This window comes from Heptranchias perlo, chromosome 21 (assembly GCF_035084215.1).
Source record: "Heptranchias perlo isolate sHepPer1 chromosome 21, sHepPer1.hap1, whole genome shotgun sequence".
Classification (NCBI taxonomy): Eukaryota; Metazoa; Chordata; class Chondrichthyes; order Hexanchiformes; family Hexanchidae; genus Heptranchias; species Heptranchias perlo.
Window position 1 is genome coordinate 4,717,462 of NC_090345.1, and position 16,670 is coordinate 4,734,131.

Consider the following 16,670-nt stretch of genomic DNA (forward strand, 5'->3'; position numbering starts at 1 on the left):
GTAACACAGAGACAGATTGTCACAGGGACAGAGTAACACAGGGACAGAGTAACACAGGGACAGAGGGTAACACAGGGACAGAGTGTAACACAGAGACAGAGTGTAACACAGAGACAGAGTGTAACACAGGGACAGAGTGTAACACAGGGACAGTATCAGAGGGACAGAGTAACACAGAGACAGAGTGTCACAGGGACAGAGTAACACAGAGACAGAGTGTCACAGGGACAGAGTGTAACACAGAGACAGAGTGTCACAGGGACAGAGTAACACAGGGACAGAGTAACACAGGGACAGAGTAACACAGGGACAAAGTGTCACAGGGACAGAGTAACACAGGGACAGAGTAACACAGGGACAAAGTGTCACAGGGACAGAGTAACACAGGGACAAAGTGTCACAGGGACAGAGTAACACAGGGACAGAGTGTCACAGAGACAGAGGGTAACACAGGGACAGAGCGTCACGGGGACAGAGTACCACAGGGAAAGTATCACAAGGACAGAATATCACATCTCTTCCATCTGGGCTGCCTCAAATTTCAGTCCACAGGGACAGGGAGTCATGGAGACAGAGCGTCACGGAGACAGTGCGTCACGGAGACAGTGCATCACGGAGACAGTGCGTCACGGGGACAGAGCGTCACGGAGACAGTGCGTCACGGAGACAGTGCGTCACGGGGACAGAGCGTCACGGAGACAGTGCGTCACGGGGACAGAGCGTCACGGAGACAGTGTGTCACGGAGACAGTGCGTCACGGGGACAGAGCGTCACGGAGACAGTGCGTCACGGGGACAGTGCGTCACGGGGACAGAGCGTCACGGAGACAGTGCGTCACGGGGACAGTGCGTCACGGGGACAGTGCGTCACGGGGACAGTGCGTCACGGGGACAGAGTATCACGGAGACAGAGTAACACAGGGAAAGTATCACAAGGACAGAATATCACAGCGACAGGTGACTAAAAGGTTGGTCAAAGAGGTAGGTTCTAGGGAGCGTCTTAAAGGAGGAGAAAGAGGTAGAGAGATGGAGAGGTTTAGGGAGGGAATTCCGGAGCTCAGGGCCTAGGCAGCTGAAGGCACGGCCGCCAATGGTGGAGCGATTAAAATCAGAGATGCTCAAGAGGCCAGTAGGGCTGGAGGAGGTTACAGAGATAGGGAGGGGCGAGGCCATTGGAGGGATTTGAACACAAGGATGAGAATTTTAAAATCGAGGCGTTCCTGGACCGGGAGACAATGTAGGTCAGCGAGCACAGGGGGTGATGGGTGAACGGGACTTGGTGCGAGTTAGGTTTTCTTCCTCCAAATGTTTCTCTAATTGCCGTTTAAATACCACCCCACGCCTGATTGGGGAATCTCCGCGTTAATTCTACCGGATCATTCTTGTCTGAGAAAGTTGGGTTTATTTTCTCTCCTCCCTCGTCTAAAGCTTTCGAGGCGTACAGTAGTGCAGAGACTGGGAGAGGAAACTTGACCTGTGTGACTTAGTAATACACTGGCTGGCAGACCAGTCTGAGAGGATAATTAGTCAAAGGTAGGAACATAGGAACAGGAGAAGGCCATTCAGCCCTTCGAGCCTGTTCCATCGTTCAATTTGATCATGGCTGATCTGTACCTCAACTCCTTTGCTCCATATCCCTTGATACCCTTACCCAACAAAAGTCTATCGATCTCAGTCTGGAAAGCTCCAATTGACCCCCAGCATCCACAGCCTTTTTGGGGGAGAGAGTTCCAGATTTCAATTACCCTATGTGTGAAGAAGTGCTTCCTGACTTTCTGAGAGGGCTTGACAGGGTAGATGCTGAGAGATTGTTTCCCCTGGCTGGAGAGTCTAGAACTAGGGGGCATAGTCACAGGATAAGGGGTCGGCCATTTAAGACTGAGATGAGGAGGAATTTCTTCACTCAGATGGTTGTGAATCTTTGGAATTCTCTACCCTACAGGGCTGTGGATGCTCAGTCGTTGAGTATATTCAAGGCTGAGATTGATAGATTTTTGGACTCTATGGGAATCAAGGGATATGGGGATCGGGCGGGAAAGTGCAGTTGAGGTTGAAGATCAGCCATGATCTGATTGAATGACAGAGCAGGCTCGAGGGGCTGAATGGCCTACTCCTGCTCCTATTTCTTATGTTCTTATGTTCTTATGACATCACTCCTGAATGGCCTAGCCCTAATTTTAAGGTTCCGCCCCCTTGTTACAGACTCCCCCACCAGAGGAAATAGTTTCTCTCTATCTACCCTATCAAATCCTTTAATCATCTTAAACACCTCGATTAGATCACCCCGTAATCTTCTATACTCGAGGGAGTACAAGCCTAGTCTTTGCAACCAGTCCTCATAATTTAACCTTTTAAGCTCTGGTATCATTCTGGTGAATCTGCGCTGCACCCCCTCCAAGGCCAATATATCCTTCCTGAGGTGCGGTGCCCAGAACTGAACACAGTCTCTCCAGGTGATTTCCGCTGTTTCATAAATCAGTAACAATGGGGCATAAACTTAGTATTTGAAGCATAAAGGGGAGTTTTGAAACATGCAAACATAGAAATGTAGAAAATAGGAGCAAGAGTAGGCCATTCGGCCCTTCGGGCCTGCTCCGCCATTCAAAATGATCATGGCTGATCGTCTAACTCAATACCCTGTTCCCGCTTTTTCCCCAAATCCCTTGATCCCTTTAGCATTAAGAAATATATCTATCTCCTTCCTGAATACATCTAATGACTTGGCCTCCACTGCCTTCTGTGGTAGAGAATTCCACAGGTTCACCACCCTCTGAGTGAAGAAATTTCTCCTCATCTCAGTTCTAAATGGCATACCCCGTATCCTGAGACTGTGACCCCTGGTTCTGGACTCCCCAGCCATCGAGAACATCCTCCCTGCATCTAGTCTGTCTAGTCCCGTTAGAATTTTATATGTTTTGATGAGATCACCTCCCATTCTTCTAAACTCTAGTGAATATAGGCCTAGTCGACCCAATCTCTCCTCATACGTCAGTCCTGCCATCCCAGGAATCAGTCTGGTAAACCTTCATTGCACTCCCTCCATGGCAAGGACATCCTTTCTCAGATAAGGAGACCGAAACTGCACACAATATTCCAGATGTGGTCTCACCAAGGCCCTGTATAACTGCAGTAAGACATCTCTGCTCCTGTACTCAAATCCTCTTGCAATGAACGCCAACATACCATTCGCCTTCCTAACTACTTGCTGCACCTGAATGCTCGCTTTCAGCGACTGGTGTACAAGGACACCCAGGTCTCGTTGCACCTCCCCTTTTCCCAATCTATCACCATTCAGATAATAATCTGTCTTTCTGTTTTTACAACCAAAGTGGATAACCTCACATTTATCCACGTCATACTGAAGGAAGCGATGTTAGAATATTAATTCATTACGACAAGGGGTCGTCGAAGCTGAGACATTCGGGGTCTTTAAAAGGCAATTAGAGAAACGCTGGAAGAAAAATGTTAAAGTTACGAGCTCGCGCTTACTTTAGATGGCTGCAAAATGGAGCCAGGACTGGTGAAAGGCCTCATTCTGGGCTGCTATCAGCTGCCAGCCCATGAGAGGAGGAGGCAAAGGACCAACCTATGTTTAAAAAAAAATCAGATCCATCTCAGAGTTAAATGGAAGTGCTCGTGGAGAAATGAGAGGGGAGCATTGGCTGGCTCGGGGACTGGTGATTCTGTCTGGCCCTCCCTTGGCACTGCCTGCGAAACACTCCTTCAGACTCCTTCCCCCATGAATAAAGGAGGTACTGAGAGCAGGATTAACGGAAGGTGTCAGACAGAAATAACTGGAGCCTCACACACGGTCAATTGTGGCTGTTAACTGGTTTTTAGAGCTTGTAACACCAGGTGATACATCAGAGTGATGTAAACATTCAACAAAGCCTCTCTGATAGACCCACAAACCATCTGTTGCATTAAACTTTTATATCAGACCTTTCCAAGCTGCTGATCATGAATATTTAATCCTCTCTGTGTCAGACTGTGTGCTGCAAACGGGCATGCAGTTTCGACAGGCCATTAATATTCTATCTCACCATTTCCTCTTTCTCCCACAATTCTCAATCGCCTGCAGGAGGCAGACATCAAACACTCCCAGGGCAGGTACAGCACGGGTTAGATACAGAGTAAAGCTCCCTCTACACTGTCCCATCAAACACTCCCAGGGCAGCTACAGCACGGGTTAGATACATAAGAACATAAGAACATAAGAAATTGGAGCAGGAGTAGGCCAATCGGCCCCTCGAGCCTGCTCCGCCATTCAATAAGATCATGGCTGATCTGATCCCAACCACAAATCTAAAGAACACAAGAAGTCGGAGCAGGACCCGGCCACATAGCCCCTGGGCCCTCTCCGCCACCCACAGGGCATTGACCGATCCGAACTCAGCTTCATGTCCAATTTCCTGCCCGCTCCCCATAACCCCTAATTCCCTTTACTTCAAGGAAACTGTCTATTTCTGTTTTAAATTTATCTAATGATGTAGCTTCCACAGCTTCCTGGGGCAGCAAATTCCACAGACCTACCACCCTCTGAGTGAAGAAGTTTCTCCTCATCTCAGTTTTGATGGGACAGTGTAGAGCTCCCTCTACACTGTCCCATCAAACACTCCCAGGGCAGGTACAGCACGGGTTAGATACAGAGTAAAGCTCCCTCTACACTGTCCCATCAAACACTCCCAGGGCAGGTACAGGGTTAGATACAGAGTAAAGCTCCCTCTACACTGTCCCATCAAACACTCCCAGGGCAGGTACAGCACGGGTTAGATACAGAGTAAAGCTCCCTCTACACTGTCCCATCAAACACTCCCAGGGCAGGTACAGCACGGGTTAGATACAGACTAAAGCGGAGTTGGGGTGGGGTTGGGGGGGGAGGAAGAGAGATTTTAGAAAGCAAGGAACCCCTGAACCCTGGGGACATCGATCTGAGGAAGCAGATGCCGGTCAGTCAATGTGACCACGAACAATCTTAAGGAAGGAACGCCTGCCTTTTCAGGAAGAATTGAATCCTCCTCCTGAGACGTGCCAACAGCAATCGACCTGCCGTCCTTGGCTCGCCTCACAGTTAATGATCTGAAAGATCAGACAATAGGTCAGGTGACAAGGACACCTCTCTGTACAAGGATTGGAGCAGGGAGCGCCATGCTGTCACTCATTGGCCACATGTTGCCCCCTCCCAGCCCCACCAAGCCTAAGGCGGCTCAGTTTGATTTGTGCTTATTCGCTGGTCCATCCTGGTTGAATTTTCTGGGCCTGGAGGATATGGTGCTAATCGTGGAGACGGTGTTCGTAGAGGAGACGGTGTTGGTAGAGGAGACGGTGTTGGTAGAGGAGACGGTGTTGGTAGAGGAGACGGTGTTGGTAGAGGAGACGGTGTTGGTAGAAGAGACGGTGTTGGTAGAGCAGACGGTGTTGGTAGAGGAGACGGTGTTGGTAGAGCAGACGGTGTTGGTCGAGGAGACGGTGTTGGTAGAGGAGACGGTGTTGGTAGAGGAGACGGTGTTGGTAGAGGAGACGGTGTTGGTAGAAGAGACAGTGTTGGTAGAGGAGACAGTGTTGGTAGAGGAGACAGTATTGGTAGAGGAGACGGTGTTGGTAGAGGAGACGGTGTTGGTAGAGGAGACGGTGTTGGTAGAGGAGACGGTGTTGGTAGAGGAGACGGTGTTGGTAGAGGAGACGGTGTTGGTAGAGGAGACGGTGTTGGTAGTGGAGACAGTATTGGTAGAGGAGACGGTGTTGGTAGAGGAGACGGTGTTGGTAGAAGAGACGGTGTTGGTAGAGGAGACGGTGTTGGTAGAAGAGACGGTGTTGGTAGAGGAGACGGTGTTGGTAGTGGAGACGGTGTTGGTAGAGGAGACGGTGTTGGTAGAAGAGACGGTGTTGGTAGAGGAGACGGTGTTGGTAGAGGAGATGGTGTTGGTAGAAGAGACAGTGTTGGTAGAGGAGACGGTGTTGGTAGAGGAGACGGTATTGGTAGAGGAGACGGTGTTGGTAGAGGAGACGGTGTTGGTCGAGGAGACGGTGTTGGTAGAGGAGACGGTGTTGGTAGAGGTAGAGGAGACGGTATTGGTAGAGGAGACGGTATTGGTAGAGGAGACGGTGTTGGTAGAGGAGACAGTATTGGTCGAGGAGACGGTGTTGGTAGAGGAGACGGTGTTGGTAGAGGAGACGGTGTTGGTACAGGAGACGGTGTTGGTAGAGGAGACGGTGTTGGTAGAGGAGACGGTGTTGGTACAGGAGACAGTATTGGTAGAGGAGACGGTGTTGGTAGAGGAGACGGTGTTGGTACAGGAGACGGTGTTGGTAGAGGAGACGGTGTTGGTAGAGGAGACGGTGTTGGTACAGGAGACGGTGTTGGTAGAGGAGACGGTATTGGTAGAGGAGACGGTGTTGGTACAGGAGACGGTATTGGTAGAGGAGACGGTGTTGGTAGAGGAGACGGTGTTGGTAGAGGAGACGGTGTTGGTACAGGAGACGGTGTTGGTAGAGGAGACGGTGTTGGTAGAGGAGACGGTGTTGGTAGAGGAGACTGTGCTGGTACAGGATATGGTGCTGATAGTGGAGACGGTGCTGATGGAGATGGTTTTGGTAGAGGAATTGGCAGGGGCATAGTGTATTGTATTAAATAAAAAATATATATAAACAAACGTCATCAATTGCCCATCCGTCACACTCTTGATGTCACACAACAACAACAACAACAACAACAACAACTTGCATTTATATAGCGCTGATAATGTAACAAAACGTCCCAAGGAGCTTCACAGGAGTGATTATCATCACAAATGGACACCGAGCCACATAAGGAGATATTAGGACAGGTGACGAAAAGTTTGGTCGAAGAGTTAGATTCTAAGGAGCGTCTTAAAGGAGGAGAGAGAGGCGGAGAGGTTTAGGGAGGGAATTCCAGAGCTTAGGGCCCAGGCAGCTGAAGGCACGGCCGCCAATGATGGAGCGATTAAAATCGGGGATGGACAAGAGGCCAGAATTGGAGGAGCGCAGAGATCTCGGAGGGTTGTGGGGCTGGAGGAGGTTACAGAGATAGGGAGGGGCGAGGCCATGGAGGGATTTGAAAACAAGGATGAGAATTTTAAAATCGAGGTGTTCCCGGACCGGGAGCAAATGTAGGTCAGCGAGCACAGGGGGTGATGGGTGAACGGGACTTGGTGCGAGTTGGGATACGGGCAGCAGGGTTTTGGATGAGCTCAAGTTTACGAGGGTGGAAGATGGGAGGCCGGCCAGGAGAGCATTGGAATAATCGAGTTTGGAGGTAACAAAGGCACGGATGAGGGTTTCAGCGGCAGATGAGCTGAGGCAGGGGCGGAGACGGGCGATGTGGAAGAAGAGGAAGTAGGCGGTCTTGGTGGTGGAGCGGATACACCAGATTTGACACTCCAGATGTCACACCCCAGATGTCACACCCCAGACATCAAACCCCAGATGTGACACTCCAGACATCACACCCCAGACATCATACCCCAGATGTGACACTCCAGACGTCACACCCCAGATGTGACACTCCAGACGTCACACCCCAGATGTGACACTCATGACATCACGCACCAGATGTCACACCCCAGACATCACGCACCAGATGTCACACCCCAGACATCACACCCCAGAAGTGACACTCCAGACATCACACACCAGACGTCAAATTCTGGATGGCACACCCCAGACGTCACACCCCAGATGTGACGTTCCAGATGTCACACCCCCTCCCTCCAGATGTGACACTGATGCATAACAATCATGAGGGAAAGCCAATCATTGACTTGGGGAGTGAGATTCAAAAAGCACTCTCCAACCTGCAGCCCTCACTGACCATTAGCCAGTCACGCAGCATGTCTTGTCTTTCAATATAATTTGGATTCAGATATGCACAAATATACGGATATAAATCTTTATTTAGGACAGGAACCAAGTACTGCAGCCAAACAGTGTGATTGACTGTAGCAGTTTCAGTACATGCCACTATGGGGGCAACCTTACAGTGATTATCCAGGAGCAAAACCAGACAAGATCTCTTTCCCGGGGTGGAGAAATCCCCACAGCTGACTGTCCAGGTGTAGTCTCTCTTCCCATCACCACTCTGGGATAGCTCTGACCCCAGCTCCCCCCTTGTTTCCCTGACTTTATGTGAACTTTATTATATCTGTCTGAACAGCTGGTGTCCCTTTGCTGAATTAACATCCTGAGAACCTTGCAGTTGGCACCAGTAAATACCAGTGACCTTTATCACCCAGCTCGATCTTTCCATCTCTGATTACTTTTCACCCTCGGGAGCCGGCTGTCGATTACCAGGTGGACAGACCCCTCTAGTCCTCCCAATCTCAGCACTTACCACAATTGTGTCTGTTCCCCACAGACTCCACCTCCTTATCCATTCCCCATTGCAGGGCTTCTTCTTGCTTAAACATACAAAACAGTCCAGACATCGATTAGCTAGTTCAAAACATAATATCGCGCTTCTCAGGTGAAAAGTTGAAATGTCACACGTCACAATATGCTCAGTAAACATTATTATTAAAATAAAATGAAGCCCGGCCAGAACTAAACGAGCGGATTAGCTCAATACTAGCTCAATTTAAATCTACGATAGATAGCTTTTTGGCAACCAAAGGTATTAAGGGATATGGGCCAAAGGCAGGTATATGGAGTTAGATCACAGATCAGCCATGATCTTATCAAATGGCGGAGCAGGCACGAAGGGCTGAATGGCCTACTCCTGTTCCTATGTTCCTAGATTCCCTCTGGAAATCGGTGAGCCCAGTTACTGTATTCCTGCTGCTACTCTGCTTAACCTTTTCAGTGTCAGCTGTGGCTCAGTGGATAGCGCTCTTACCTCTGAGTCAGAAGGTCATGGGTTCGAGTACCCACTCCATGAGACTTGAGCCCAAGCCGTCTCTCGGATGAGACGTTAAACCGAGGCCCCGACTGCCCTCTCAGGTGGACGTAAAAGGTCCCACGGCCACTACTCAAAGAAAAGCAGGAGAGTTCTCCCCAGTGTCTTGGGCCAATATTTATCCCTCAACCAACATCACTGAAAAAACAGATTATCTGGTCATTATCACATTGTGGTTTGTGGGATCTTGCTGTGCGCAAACTGGCTGCTGCATTTCCTACAATACAACAGTGACTACACTTCAAAAAGTACTTAATTGGCTGTAAAATGCTCAGGACTTTGGGATGTCCTGAGGTTGTGAAAGGAGCAGGGGGTTCAGGGGACAGGGGAGGAGAGATGGAAGGGGAGAGTTGGAGGGAGACAGACAGACAGACAGAGGGAGAGGAAGGAGGAGATTTGGAGGGGAGAGAGAGACAGGGAAAGACATGGAGAATGAGAGGCAGAGAGTGCGAGATTGGCAAAGAAAGTAGAAAACTGAGCGAGGCAGGAAGAAGCAGGGGTAGTGAGCCTGTCGAGAGCTGTGCTGTTTGAGGAGGTGAGGATAGGCTGTTAATTGTGGAGTTGCTGTAACCGAGTGAGCTGACACTGTGTGAGCAGAGATGAGCTTTGCCTGGGCCACAGGTGCCGCCTGGTGGCCAGAGGATATAAAAACACAACGTGCAAAGCTACAAATTAGACAGAAAGTGATTGAACTCATGGTAATTTTCTGCTGTAGTCACTGTTGCAATGTCGGAAACGCGGCAGCCAATTTGCACACAGCAAGATCCCACAAACAGCAATGAGATGGCCAGATAATCTGTTTTAGTGATATTGGTTGAGGGATAAATATTGGCCAGGGAGAACTCCCCTGCTCTTCTTCGAAATAGTGCCATGGGATCTTTTTAACGTCTCATCCGAAAGACGGCGCCTCCAATAGTGCAGCAGAGTCTCCGCTGAATCTCCACCCATGTGAAATGTTCCACATGTTAAAGTAGGATTACCGCGAGTTGGATTTTCAACTGGCCTGTCCAGATTCGGGGTGAGGTGACTGCAGGAAAACTTGATATTTAAGATCCAAGTCAAGAAGCCCGTTTGTTGATTCCCGCTTTTAGAAAGCACTGAATGTGGGGAGTTCTTCCCGGTGTCCTGGGCCAATATTTATCCCTCAACCAACATCACTAAAAAAACAGATGATCTGGTCATTATCACATTGCTGTTTGTGGGATCTTGCTGTGCACAAATTGGCTGCCGCGTTTCCTACATTACAACAGTGACTACACTTCAAAAGTATTTCACTGACTGTAAAATGTGAATAATTAAAAAGGCTAATGGAATGTTGGCCTTTATCTCGAGGGAGCTGGAATACAAATTGAAGCAAGATATGCTTCAGTTGAATAAAGCTCTGGTTAGACCACATCTGGAGACTGCATTCGGTTCTGGGCACCGCACCTCAGGAAGGATATATTGTCAGTGGGGATCAGGGGGAAAACTCTCCAGTGGCTGGAGTCATACCGAGCTCAAAGGAAGATTGTAGTGGTTGTTGGAGGCCAATCATCTCAGTCCCAGGACATCGCTGCAGGAGTTCCTCAGGGCAGTGTCCTAGGCCCAACCATCTTCAGCTGCTTCGTCGATGACCTTCCCTCCATCATAAGCTCAGAAGTGGGGTTGTTCGCTGATGATTGCACAGTGTTACATAGGAACAGACGGAGGCCATTCAGCCCCTCAAGCCTATTACGCCATTCAATTAGATCATGGCTGATCTGTATCTTAACTCCATTTACCCGCCTTGGTTCCGTAACCCTTAATACCCTTACCCAACAAAAATCCATCAATCTATTCACCAGAATGATACCGGGGCTGAAAGGGTTAAATTACAAGGACTGGTTGTATAGACTAGGCTTATATTCCCTTGAGTTTCAAAGATTAAGAGGTGATATAATTGAGGTGTTTAAGATGATTAAAGGATTTGATAGGGTAGATAGAGAGAAACTATTTCCTCTGGTGGGGGGAGTCCAGAACAAGGGGGCATAACCTTAAAATTAGAGCCAAGCCGTTCAGGGGTGATGTCAGGAAGCACTTCTTCACACAAAGGGGAGTGGAAATCTGGAACTCTCTCCCCCAAAAAGCTGTTGAGGCTGGGGGTCAATTGAAAATTTCAAAACTGAGATTGATCGATTTTTGTTGGGTAAGGGGATTAAGGGTTACGGAATCAAAGTGGGTAAATGGAGTTAAGATAAAGATCAGCCGTGATCTAACTGAATGATGGAACAGACTCTAGGGTCTGAACGGCCTTCGTCTGTTCCTATGTTCCTATGTAACACTGTGCAATCATCAGCGAACATCCCCATTTCTGAGCTTATGATGGAGGGAAGGTCATTGATGAAGCAGCTGAAGATGGTTGGGCCTAGGACGCTGCCCTGAGGAACTCCTGCAGTGATGTCCTGGGACTGAGATGATTGGCCTCCAACAACCACTACCATCTTCCTTTGTGTTCAGTATGACTCCAACCACCGGAGAGTTTTCCCCCTGATACCCACTGACCAGTTTTACTGGGGCTCTTTGGTGCCACACTCGATCAAATGCTGCCTTGATGTTAAGGGCAGTCACTCTCACCCCACCTCTGGAATTCAGCTCTTGTCCGTGTTTGGACCAAGGCTGTAATGAGGTCTGGAGCCGAGTGGTTCTAAGCTGAGCAGGTTACATTTACCAGCAATTATCCCTCACCTTGAAGAACTAAAAAATTAATTGTAGAAACAATTGAGGATGAAAGCTAAAACACATGTGATTTATACAAAGTTCAAGGACACGAAAACCAAGTAGAATCCAAGTCTGTTTAGTAGACTGATCCCATTTGAAGTGTGATAGTTACCTGTGGGTCCCAGTGAGCAGGCCCCTCCATATTGCGACACCTCTGCGATCTCAACGCTGTGGAAATAAAAAATATATTTCCACTGATATAATGTCATATTGATACTCAAATATCTCAACTCTGAAAAGGGCAGATAGCTGCTTGCCCTCCAGGCGAGGGTCCCATCGGGAGTTACTTCAACGTGTGGGGATGTAAACACTCCCAGGGCAAGTACAACACGGTTTAGATCCAGAGTGTTTGATGGGACAGTGTAGAGGGAGCTTTACTCTGTATCTAACCCGTGCTGTACCTGCCCTGGGAGTGTTTGATGGGACAGTGTAGAGGGAGCTTTACTCTGTATCTAACCCGTGCTGTACCTGCCCTGGGAGTGTTTGATGGGACAGTGTAGAGGGAGCTTTACTCTGTATCTAACCCGTGCTGTAGCTGCCCTGGGAGTGTTTGATGGACAGTGTAGAGGGAGCTTTACTCTGTATCTAACCCGTGCTGTAGCTGCCCTGGGAGTGTTTGATGGGACAGTGTAGAGGGAGCTTTACTCTGTATCTAACCCATGCTGTACCTGCCCTGGGAGTGAGAGATTAACAGAAAACTTAAACACACAGCGAAGAACCGCCCTGCTCTGTGTCTATAGTGACATCGTAACTGTGTTCTATAAAAGTGTGTGTGTGATATCACTGACAGACTGACCCGAGCGGGACTCCAGTACACTGTGAGGTGGGACATTAAAAGTCCTCCACACCTCTGGGTCTTTTATATTTTTACGTTGGGCTCTTATGTTTTATTTTTGTAATATAAACAACAACAATAACTTGCATTTATATAGCACCTTTAACGTAGATGAGGGCTGTGCAGTAGACGTGGTCTACATGGACTTTAGCAAAGCCTTTGACAAGGTACCGCATGGTAGGTTGTTACATAAGGTTAAATCTCACGGGATCCAAGGTGAGGTAGCCAATTGGATACAAAATTGGTTTGACGACAGAAGACAGAGGGTGGTTGTAGAGGGTTGTTTTTCAAACTGGAGGCCTGTGACCAGCGGTGTGCCTCAGGGATCGGTGCTGGGTCCGCTGTTATTTGTTATTTATATTAATGATTTGGATGAGAATTTAGGAGGCATGGTTAGTAAGTTTGCAGATGACACCAAGATTGGTGGCATTGTGGACAGTGAAGAAGGTTATCTAGGATTGCAATGGGATCTTGATAAATTTAGCCAGTGGGCCGATGAATGGCAGATGGAGTTTAATTTAGATAAATGTGAGGTGATGCATTTTGGTAGATCGAATCGGGCCAGGACCTACTCCGTTAATGGTAGGGCGTTGGGGAGAGTTATAGAACATAGAGATCTCGGAGTACAGGTTCATAGCTCCTTGAAAGTGGAGTCACAGGTGGATAGGGTGGTGAAGAAGGCATTCAGCATGCTTGGTTTCATTGGTCAGAACATTGAATACAGGAGTTGGGATGTCTTGTTGAAGTTGTACAGGACATTAGTAAGGCCACACTTGGAATACTGTGTACAGTTCTGGTCACCCTATTACAAAAAGGATATTATTAAACTAGAAAGAGTGCAGAAAAGATTTACTAGGATGCTACCGGGACTTGATGGTTTGACTTATAGGGAGAGGTTAGATAGACTGGGACTTTTTTCCCTGGAGAGTAGGAGGTTAAGGGGTGATCTTATAGAAGTCTATAAAATAGTGAGGGGCATAGATAAGGTAGATAGTCAAAATCTTTTCCCAAAGTTAGGGGAGTTTATAATGAGGGGACATAGATTTAAGGTGAGAGGGGAGAGATACAAAAGGGTCCAGAGGGGCAATTTTTTCACTCAAAGGGTGGTGAGTGTCTGGAACGAGCTGCCAGAGGCAGTAGTAGAGGCGGGTACAATTTTGTCTTTTAAAAAGCATTTGGACAGTTACATGGGTAAGATGGGTATAGAGGGATATGGGCCAAGTGCAGGCAATTGGGACTAGCTTAGTGGTATAAACTGGGCGACATGGACATGTTGGGCCGAAGGGCCTGTTTCCATGTTGTAAACTTCTATGATTCTATGATTCTATGACTATGACTATGACTCTAGTGAAATGTCGCAAGGCGCTTCACAGGAGCGATTATCAAACAAAATTTGACACCGAGCCACATAAGGAGATATTAGGACAGGTGACCAAAAGCTTGGTCAAAGGGGTAGGTTTTAAGGAGCGTCTTAAAGGAGGAGAGAGAGGTGGAGAGGCTGAAGGCACGGCCGCCAATGGCGGAGCGATGGAAATCAGGGATGGGCAAGAGGCCAGAATTGGAGGAGCGCAGAGATCTCGGAGGGTTGTAGGGCTGGAGGAGGTTACAGAGATAGGGAGGGGTGAGGCCATGGAGGGATTTGAACACAAGGATGAGAGTTTTAAAATCGAGGTGTTGCTGGACCGGGAGCCAATGTAGGTCAGCGAGCACAGGGGGTGATGGGAGAACGGGACTTGGTGCGAGTTAGGACACGGACAGGAGGGTTTTGGAAAATCCTGAAGAAACACCAGCTCTTAACAGAGAAAAGAGAGTTTAACCTTTCAGGCAGCATCCCTGGATTGGTATCAGAGAGAGACAGGTCACTTCAGAGAAAGGGCAGAAGTACAATGTCCCAGATATCAATACAACGAGGCTGCAAACGCGGTTAACAGCCATCCCAGACTTTTACCTGTGCACGAGGTCTACCTGCTCTCTCTCTGGTACGGACAGAAATTAATTTTCTTTTCTGCTTCAGAGGTTGAGTGGCCTGCTGCGTGTTTCCAGCTTCTTCTTTCTGTTCTTATTTCTCAGTTCCGATGCCCGCAGTCATTTTTAATTTACGTCCTTCCTTTTTGATCTTCTGCTCCAAGTTTTCAGAATCTGAAGCCTGTGGAAGTTGCTAGCATCTCTTGCTGTTCGCCGAGCCACACAATAACTTCAAACAAATCAAAACCCACCTGATCCCAGGAGCAAAGACCTTTTACAGAGAAAGGGCTGGTTGAAATGCCACCTCAGAGTGGAGGTGCTGAGATCACTTGACTGCCAGACGTGCTCCTTTTAAACAGAAGTTGCCAAAGGGGAATCTGACTCAGTCGTCGGGTGTTTAAAAGAACGAGGTGCAGGCGCAGAAATGTCTGTAAATGATGCTTCTCATCCTCTCATCTTCTGGAGTAGATAACAGTTCAGTCCATCAACCTGTCTCTCACTCTGTGTCTCTCACTCTGTGAGTCTCGCACTGTGGTTTCCTAACTCTGAGTGTGGCTCTCATTCTGTCTCTCGCTTTGTGCGTCTCTCAATTTGTGTCCCTGACTGTCTGTCTCTCACTCTGTGTCTCTCTCACTCTGTGCATCGCTCACTCTCTGTCTCTCTGTCTTTGTGTGTCTCCTCTGTATCTCTCACTCAGTTTCTCTCACTGTGTGCCTCTCACTGTGTCTCTCTGTATCTCTCACTTTGTGTGTCTCTCACTCCCTGTCTCTCTGTCTTTCTGTGTCTCACTCTGTATCTCTCACTCTGTGCCTCTCACTCTGTCTGCGTGACTTTCTGTGTCTCTCATTGTGAATCTCTTGCTCTTGTGTGTCTCTGAGCATCGCTCACTCTGTGTCTGTCTCTGACTCTGTGCGTATGTGACTCTGTGTCTGTCTCTGACTCTGTGCGTGTGTGACTCTGTGTCTGTCTCTGACTCTGTGTGTGTGTGACTCTGTGTCTGTCTCTGACTCTGTGTGTGTGTGTGACTCTGTGCGTGTGTGACTCTGTGCGTGTGTGACTCTGTGCGTGTGTGACTCTGTGTGTGTGTGACTCTGTGTCTGTCTCTGACTCTGTGTGTGTGTGACTCTGTGTGTGTGTGACTCTGTGTGTGTGTGAGACTCTGTGCGTGTGTGACTCTGTGCCTGTCTCTGACTCTGTGCGTGTGTGACTCTGTGCGTGTGCGACTCTGTGTCTGTCTCTGACTCTGTGCGTGTGTGACTCTGTGCGTGTGTGACTCTGTGTCTGTCTCTGACTCTGTGCGTGTGTGACTCTGTGCGTGTGTGACTCTGTGTGTGTGTGACTCTGTGTGCCTTTGTGTCAGTATATCTCCGACTCTCTCTGTGTGTCACTGTGTCCCCTACTCTTGGCCCATTCTCGTGCGGAGTCCTGGTGACAGCAGGCAGTCAGGATGGTCGTAAATATTGAGTGGGAGTCGGAAGGATTACAAACTGTAGGGATTGTCCTTCTTGCTGTAAGTTCTCTGAAGCTGTTGCATTTCCTGGGACTGATTGATTTCTCCAGTGAAGGTAGGAACAGCTTCCAAACACAAACTGCTGCCTCATTTCTCAATGTCTAGCTTTCCAGGTTAACCCAGTTTAAGGAACAGTAAACTCTAAATATATCCTTGCAAACCTCACCTTTATTTCAGCTGCAGATCTCATTTACTGTTTCTTCGTCTGTTTATTTTTAAATGTTTATTCCAATGTATTTTCACTTCACTGTATCCGTTCCCCATCTCACCACTCACTCTAGATTGTAGATAGAGGACAGACTTGTACGAAACTCACCATGTCCCCTCCTCAGGATCATAGCAACAGGAGGAGGCCAGAAAGCCTCTTGAGTCTGTTCCACCATTCAGTTAGATAATGGCTAATCTGTATCTCAACTCCATCTCCCTGCCTTGGTTCCATAACCCCTAATACCTTGACTGACAAAAATCTATCAATCCCAGTTTTGAAATTTTCAATTGACCCCCAGCCTTAACAGCTTTTTGAGGGAGAGAGTTCCAGATTTCCACTCCCCTTTGTGTGAAGAAGTGTTTCTGACATCACTCCTGGACGGCCCAGTCTAATTTTAAGGTTATACCCCTTGTTCTAGACTCTCCCACCAGAGGAAATAGTTTAATTGCATCAACCCTATCGACTCATTTAACCATCGTAAACAACTCAATTAGATTACCCCTATG

General features: G+C 48.2%; 1 protein-coding gene across 3 annotated transcripts in view; it reads left to right on the forward strand.

Annotated features, from left to right (window-relative positions):
- The window catches only part of LOC137340269 (A-type potassium channel modulatory protein KCNIP2-like), a 92,739-nt gene that overhangs the window by 25,225 nt on the left and 50,844 nt on the right, over positions 1 to 16,670 (forward strand). The window contains exon 1 of one of the 3 annotated variants that reach the window (XM_068002685.1): positions 15,894 to 16,011. The exons of the other annotated variants lie outside the window; for them this stretch is intronic. Coding sequence (XP_067858786.1) covers positions 15,894 to 16,011 — 118 coding nt within the window. Of the gene's footprint in view, positions 1 to 15,893; positions 16,012 to 16,670 lie in introns of those variants that run through there. 3 annotated transcript variants of the gene reach the window in all.